The sequence below is a fragment of the Morone saxatilis genome, unplaced genomic scaffold (assembly GCF_004916995.1).
Source record: "Morone saxatilis isolate NCDOM2014 unplaced genomic scaffold, NCSU_SB_2.0 Contig18, whole genome shotgun sequence".
Lineage (NCBI taxonomy): Eukaryota > Metazoa > Chordata > Actinopteri > Moronidae > Morone > Morone saxatilis.
The window spans coordinates 28,904,213-28,912,728 of record NW_023339740.1 but is presented as its reverse complement, the minus strand read 5'-3'; the positions used below and the strand labels follow the sequence as shown (position 1 = coordinate 28,912,728).

General features: G+C 38.2%; 1 protein-coding gene across 1 annotated transcript; it reads left to right on the top strand.

Moving 5' to 3' along the window:
• The first annotated feature begins 4,307 nt into the window (after window positions 1-4,307).
• LOC118328767 (hemagglutinin/amebocyte aggregation factor-like) lies at window positions 4,308-6,639 on the top strand. The gene is made up of 5 exons (XM_035662665.1): window positions 4,308-4,429; window positions 4,616-4,706; window positions 5,297-5,473; window positions 6,289-6,441; window positions 6,549-6,639. The coding sequence occupies exons 1-5, from the start codon at window positions 4,393-4,395 to the stop codon at window positions 6,637-6,639; spliced, it is 549 nt and encodes a 182-aa protein (XP_035518558.1). The 5' UTR covers window positions 4,308-4,392.
• The last annotated feature ends 1,877 nt before the right edge of the window (window positions 6,640-8,516 follow it).

The window sequence follows — 8,516 nt, the reverse complement described above, 5'->3', positions numbered from 1 at the left end:
TGTTGTTGCACAGGAGTTTTGGTTTCCACTAGTTTTTCTGTCTTAGCCACTTGACCAACCATACACCTTTTATTATTGGAATTATAAATAATATTCAGATAAAATAACTTTCTTCTCGTACAAAGCATGACATTAAGTATAATACCATGTTCAAGCACTGATGGTGAAGGTGTATCGAAGCAGGACCTCCTCCCCTGTGACTTTATCTCTCCGCAGTGCAGAAATAACAATAAGAGTTCATATGCAGCATTTCAAAGGTGATGCCTAATTTACACAATTACATAATCACACAATTGAACACTGACATATTTCCCAACAGCTGGTGTAATCTGGTGCTGGGATTTTTTTTAATCTCATCACACAGTGGTTACGGTAACTAACCTGACAGCTATGAGGAACATTATTATTATGTAAGCCATCAGATGGAACAGGTATATTTGGCATGAGAAGAAATCATTATGAATATTTTTGTTTACAACACATAGCTCCGTTATGAGGATTGAAATACACGTGTTCATTTAAAGGTGCCACCACGCCCACAGATGAAGACGTAGTGTCACTATTTCCTCATCACAAGCGTATAAATTACAGCACCTGCAGTCAGTGAATCAGTCTCCTTACAGGTTAGACACTCAGACACATTGTAGACCTTCATCGTGGTTTTCGTCCTTCTGACCGGTAAGAACATTAACTTCTCATTTGTAATTGACACTATGAAGTGCTTAGAGAAGGGTTATTATTCATATAATGTGTATACCCTTGTAAAGATTAGGACTGCATTACCTGAAGATCCTGCCAGCAGCACTTTGTGGTTCAGCACCTGTCATTATTGTTAAAATGCTATGTTTCTATTATGTTGATGATGATTATTAACCCTTTTTTTAAAACATTTTTTATGCCTTTATTTGATAGAGATAGCTGGAGAGAGACAGGAAAAGGGGAGAAGAGAGAGATGATGACATGCAGCAAAGGGCTGGAGGTCAGGCTCGAACCCAGGCTGCTGTGTATATGGGTCACCAGCTCTACCAACTGAGCTAACTGGGTGCCTGACTATTAACCCTTTTTAACCACATGTTGTTTGCAGCTGAACACAGAGCACAAGACTATGATAATAGTTTTGGTGGCAAACTGGAGGCCCTCAGCAGTTATCTCTCGGTAACGGATGCATTCAAAACGGCATCATCCAGCATGAGTTCATTCACGCACTCGGCTTCTGGCATGAGCAGAGTACGACCGACAGGGACATCTACGTCAAGATCAACTGTGAAAACATCCAGGACAAACAAGTAGATAACTTCGAACAATTGCAAACAAACAACCTCAATGTCCCATATGACTACTCCTCCATTATTCATTATGGACCAAAGGACTTCTCAAAGAATAGACAGGAAACCATCACTCCCTTGCGCCACCAGCACAAATAGGCCAAAGGGTATGCATGTCAGAAAATGACATTCTGAAGCTCAACAAACTTTACGACTGCAGTAAGTATAATACATCAAATTAACAACATTTCCAGTCTGTGAGACCTTTCCTAGTTTGTCTGTAACTCACCAAGCAAACTTGTTCTTAGAGATTATCACCAGAAAGACCATTAAGTGATTCTTAGCATTTGTTTTGTGCACCAAATGCATGATATAGTAAGAATGAAGGATATATTTTATGCTGTTGAAATGCATTTTTTATGAGCACAACTGGTTGAACGAAAAGGAAAAACTGTAGAACAAATGTATAGATTTCTATCTCCACCACCTGCAAATGATGGTCAGCATTCATAAAGATCAGAAGTGCTGATGTAAGATCATTAACAAAGTGCCTCTAGCTATTTTCTTTAATAATGGCCTGAACACAGAAACTGGTCTCAGTGTGTTGATTCAAAGGCTCAATGATTTCCTTGGAGTTGTCCCCTGATGTCACACAGCGTCTAAGGTTGGTGGGCTGTGTATGTTTAGTGTAGCTGGCAATGTAGATATGTTGGTACATTGTGTTTCATGTCTTGTGCAATCTCTCTCTCCTGGTTTGTTTTATAGCATTTGGGATGTTAAATATTTGAATAATGTTTGTTGTTTGATCTAGATTAGATCAGGTCGCTCTCAGTCAGGTGAAACAGGCTTTTGTGATGAAAGATTTTATATGTGAACCTGACTTAACTCTAATACTTTGATGAGGTGTGTATATATATATGTGTCAGTGTATAACATTCATTCATGGATCGATTCTTGTGTTACTGCAATGTATCTATGTAGATATGAAAAATGTGATACAACACTGTATTTGCTGAGCTGTGTGTTACTGTATTTACTTACTTATAGCCTCAGGTCCTCAGGTGGGTCCTTCAGGCTGTTTCAAAGCTGAGGGTTAAATCTAAAGGTGACTATGCCTTTACCATCAGGACCCATCTGCTTTGGAATGACCTGCATGATCACTAAAAACCCATTTTTATAGACTTTCCCTTTATGTGATGTGTTTTTACTGTATTCTAGTTGTGGTGTTTGTTGTGGTTTATTTGACAGATGAGATCTGTTGAATCAGTACTGCTACATATTTAAATGTAATATTTAGTTTATTTAATGTTCGGTACCATTGGATACAATATGTAATTTGATCTGGTGTAAATCTGACATTTAAGTTGCCAAATGAAAAACTTATTTGATCTTAATTTTTTTTTAAAGGTAATATACTTTGTCTACCAATTTAAAATGTAGAATTTGTCTTGTGTAGCCACATGTAGTGGAGGCTAAATAAAGTCGGTAGTCATTAAAGGATAACTAACTGTCACATGAGTTTCTGTTGGCTCCTGTTTATCCATTAAAGGCTTGCTGAATATTAGTGTGACCTATTAATTACACAAAACCAGTTTGAGCCCACATGTCAGGAAGATGTCTCTAAATACCAGTAAGTGACTCTCACTGAATTACAGCAGCAGATTCCCCACCGAATGACAGCGAACCATATTCAACACAGCCAATGAGTTCCTTCTGGTTCTGAAAGCTATTACTAGCATGTGTCACCTCTCTGGCTCTTTTTGTGTTGCATGCTTTTTCAGATGTAATTGATGACTAATGGTTGAGAGCTGTGTTTAAAACTGGACACAAGCCATCTTCCACATGCAGGTGGAATATTAATAGTAGGATTAACTGTCATTCAGCACGACATCGGGCACCGAGGAAGCAATTGTGAAACGTCCCAGTGTTTGTCTACACCTGCTGGATTGTTTTGGCACACCTGGAGTCCCTCTATAAAACATTTTTTTATATAGCGCAGTGGATTATTTAAGCTTTTAACACTCAACAGAAACAGACTCTTCTATTGCAATGTGAACACATCTTTACAAACTCATCAAATTTAAGCACAAATATTGAACACAGGGCCGTAATCAACCACAGAAATCTTGGTCGACTGAAATTCTACCGACTATCCAACCAATCGATTGGTTGGAAGCACTGGTTACTGGCATCCAACCTATTACACTCATTATTAAGAGGTTTAACGTCCACACAATTTCTCTCAACTGTCCCTCAATTTGTCCAACATCCCCCAGCTTCAGGCAGTAACTGCTTAGCAACATGCTAAAGCAAAGTTCAGCAGGATAAATAAATGAACACAAACAACATAAAACAGGCAAAACGTTAAAGTTTTAAGTTGGGTCACAGGCAGTCTAATGTTATCGACCTTTGGTGGACTACGCAGTCTACCTACTGAGGCACGGCCACCCCAGTACTCACTTCTAAAAACCAAATGTATAATTAACTGTCACACTCCCTGTCCAAGGTTGTTTTCCTCGTTTCCATTTTCAGTTACCATTTCCTGTTTTATTTTGATGTACTCGGATTGTTTCTCGTTGCAGACACTTTACTTCCTGTTTCTGTGTGATTACCTGTTCCTTATTGCCTGTTCCTCCCTTGTGTACTCAGTATCTGTGCTCTTTGTTCAGCGTTCCAGCCTTGCTCCTAGTGTGATTTGGATACCTTTGCCATCGTGGACTTTAGAGTGTTCAGATATTACTGTATCCAGGTGTACAGCCTCCTTTAACTCCAGAAGAGCCTGCTGTTGCAAAGAAAGCAACAATTACAACAATAAAGCTGTTGTAAAAGTTTAACATTTACAACATCCACTTCCCAGCTGTTTACCTCTGTTACACATTGACTGTTGCGCTTTAGGTTACGATTTGAGAAAATAACTTTTCATTCTCTCTCTGCTGTGACAGCTATGACGAACATGTTGGATTTATGATTCATCAGATGAAAAAGGTATCTTTGGCATTAGAAGAGAAGATGATTTTGAACACTCTGCTGTTTGGTGTGTAAACGTGTGAACACGCCTACATAATAAGGTGTGGTGTCACCATTTCCTCATCACAAGTGTAAGTCTGCTCACAGGTTACCAGACACAATGTGGACCTTCATCGTGGTTTTAGTTATTCTGACAGGTAAAAAACATCAAACTCTCATTTGTAATTGACAGTAAAGGAGTTGAGTATAAAGTGTGTATTCATTTTGTAAAGATTAGGGCCAAATTACCTTAAAATCCTGCCGGCAGCACTTGTCTAAGCAATAGCTGTTATAAAGACTTTGTATTATGTTGATAATCCATTCTAACTACATGTTGTTTGCAGCTGAACACAGAGCACAGGACCATGACGATGCTCTTGGAGACACTTTGTTGCGTCTTTGTCCAGGAAGGCATGTTGTGTCTCAGATTAAAAGGTAAATTACACATTAAGATGAAACTTCTCTGTGATTCTCCACATTAATCTGTTTCAGGCCCGAGCACTGACAGGCTTTATTGTAAATGCAAATTATTTGTATTCCGAAACTCTAACGTGACACGTGTCAGAGGTGGAAAACAAAAAAGCCCTGGCAGCCTGTTTCACTGAGATGTACAAAAATCAACAGGCACGTGTGTCAGTTCCAGACTTAAACCAACAGGAAGTCATTTTGTTTGTTTGTTTTCTTTTCTGTTCTGCAGTTGTTGTTTTTTTTTTTACCATTTTCAGGCTTTGTACTTTTACAGACTCTTCATGGAGAAGTGATGGGATTGACTTAATTGGGTCAGTTTGATCTAAAGATATAAGCGATGTAAGGGGTGTCCGTGATGTGGCATCGGATTTTGATGATTCACCATGACAAGTTGTTGTAACTTGGATGTTCAATTTGCCAAAACATCATGTTTGTTAAGAGTCTCAGCCTGAACATACACTATTGGCAACACCACCGCTTTCAGCTTTGATTAATATTTACTTTATATGATATATATTTTACTGGTACTTACTTACTGGTAATATTTTGATTTTAAGCTCCCACAGTCCCACTCACAATGATCGTCAATGGAAGATTGAATGCAAGGCTTTGGACTCTATCAAACATTGCTCCTGGTCAGGTATCATCAATGCTTATGACCAAGAATTCATCTTCGATTGCCCAAAAAATCATGTGGTTGCTGGCATCTGGAGCGAGTACGTGAGCTACAGAAGGTTGGTAGCTTTTTGAAATTATGCATTTAAATTTATATGATAAATTATTGTAGGAATTTCAATTTAAACAATATCTACGCGCAGTTATACTTCATTACAACTGAGATTTTATTTTCGTACACATCCATACTTGTTGCTTGTACTAATTCCACTTGTAAATTAATGTTTACAAATGTGTTTAACATAAATGCTAACATGTAAATATTAAACTGATAAATGTGTCATTCATTTTGAAGCGTTAATGTAAGCCTGTCTAACCCAACCCATTTGATTTTTGATTGAGTCTGAAAAATTACAGGCTTCCACACAGGCGGAGGTCTAATCATCTACAAACGTCTTCATGACAGCATGTTAAGGTGGACTGGTGCTATTTTAATATAAATTGTTATTTCATAGTGTCATTACTTTTTTAAATATTAAAGGTCCAGTGTGTAATGTTAAGGATGATCTATTGTCAGAAATATAATAAAATATTCATAGGTATGTTTTCATTAGTAAATAATCACCTAAAAAAAAATAATCATCGTGTTTTCGTTACCTTAGAATGACACGTTTTTATCTACATGGGGAGCGGGTCCTCTTCTGGCAGAGTCCGCCATGTTGAACCGCCATGTTTCTACTGTAGCCCAGAACGGACAAACCAAACACTGTATGCAAATAGGTACATTAGTGTTTTCCGTGGCCACCGTTGTGATCAGCAACTACACCGTTAGATACCACTAAATCCTTAACACTGGACCTTTCTGCTTTCAATGTTTTTCAGTGAAGGCAAATTAAAAATCTATGATGATTTTCTTGATCTGATCTTGTTTCAGATGGAGTTTCTTTTGCTGCTCTGCTGAAAAACTGATCACATCTGAATGCCAGGAAACTCCAATGGTCAACTACTGGAATGAAGACTTCCACTGGTACGTCCCTGATGGCAACTTCCTAACAGGCATCTCTTCCCATAACAAGAACAACAATGGGTAAGTTTACTGACATCAGTTATGTTGTCTTTTGTTTTTCCCCAGACGGAAATTTGTTCTCTGCATTTAACCAATCCTAAGTGTTACAAGTAGTTTTTTATTGACAGGGATTATCGCTGGCGATTCAAATACTGCAGAGGAACAACACAAGGTGACTGGTCTTATTACACTTTACTGCCTATGGCTGCCAGAGATTAATAAAGGAGAAAGACATTTTTTTGCATAAATGTTAGTTGATTGAATCTTTTTTTTCCTCTGATTTAAATTCCCAAAACAATTCAGAGTTCCTTCCTGCCGTCGGACCAACTGATATAGGTGAAGCTCTCCGAACAATATTCATCGATCCCCTGCCGAATGTAACTAGTTTATCTGGTTACTTTACTTACTCTGCTTTATTTGTGCTTTACTTTGTTGTTTCTTCTTTTATTTGCATGCTCCTTTCTAAATCTAATACACGAAATTTCAAATTTCAAGTATTAATACTTCACTTAGTATTCTCAACTCATGCCACTTTATACTTCTACTTTACTACATTTCAGAGGGAAATATTCTTCTTTTTACTTCACTACATTTATCTGTTATTTAGATTTAGTTACTAGTTACTTAACAATTAAGATTTTTGCATGCAGTACATTGGCTGTTGAGGCCCCCTAATGGCATATTTATGTGCTCTTGATGCTGGGTGCACCGACTAAGAATCATAATCACTGAGAGATTCTTAGTATTTGATTTAAGGACCATGATGGTGTGTCTCATATTGTTCAGCAAAGATTCTGATTTCTTGGGCGTCCCCTGATGTCACACAGTGTCTAAGATTGGTGGGGCTGGGTATGTTTAACGTAGCTGGCCGGTTAGATACGTCTCTTGGTGTTTTTATTTGGTTTGGGATGTTAAATATTTGAATAATATTAATGTTGTGCAATTAAATGCTGATCTAGATTAGATTGCTACAGTTACTGTTGTTACTGTTGTCGCTGCTCGCTGTCCCCCATCGTTGCTGCTGTCATCGTCATCGTCTTTTTCATGATCGTCATCGATCATTACTATTAATGTAGTTGTTGCTTTACATTTGTTTTGTTCTTTCCTGTTCTTTTCTTTCTCCTCTGTTGTCTCTCTTCTCTCTGCTCTCTCTTTCTCTTTCTTCCCCCAACTGGTCAAGGCAGATGACCACGCCACTAGGCCGGACCAAGGGGCTGTCCTAGGTTTCTGCCTGTTAAAAGGCAGTTTTTCCTTGCCCCCGTCGCCAAGTGCTTGCTCATGGGTACTGTTGGGTCTCTGTAAATGTTAAAAAGGAGTTCGGTCTAGAACCTGCTCTATTTGGATTGAAAAGTGTCCGGAGATAACTTCTGTTATGAATTGGCACTATACAAATAAAATTGAATTGAATTGAAGTTCTGGCTTGTAGTGAAGGGAAAAGTGTCAGAGGATTTACCTTTCTTCTAAATTAGAGTCTGAATTTCTGTAACCTCAACATTGTATGCTGCATGCATGCTAGGGACATGCGAAATGGCTTTTTGAACCATGATATTCCACTTTATAAACTTTCCAAATATAACTTCTCTGATAAACTTCTACCAAGGTTCAAATCCTGAACAAGAAGTACATTTTCTTAGAGTGAAACAGGAGACCCACAGGGTTCTATTCTTGGCCCCAAAGGGTTCTATACTTGGTCCCTGTCTCCTCATTTCAAAATGAACAGAATCACGTGTTGAAGCAGATTTTCAGATGCAGACGATATGATCATATGTGTATCCTGTAGAACTATATATATCAGCTTCCACCCACTTAACATTAAGATAACTGTGTCAGTTTTGTTTTTTTCCAGGGCTCGGCCCTCGGCAGAAGTTAAAGTTCAGTTTATGATGAACGTACAATGTATTTGGAAGCATGAAATTTTAGAAATATGTTAAAATGGTAAGCAGGGTTGCAAAAGCAAGCTTGTTTACCATTGTCTTTATTTTTAAGAAACTAAAATAACCAGGCTCCTAAGGTGCATAGTGACCTGGTGGTTCTCAGGCTTTCTGGCTCAGTCACTTTTGGTGCATCTACTGTATGGAGAACTGTGAGAAGCCGTA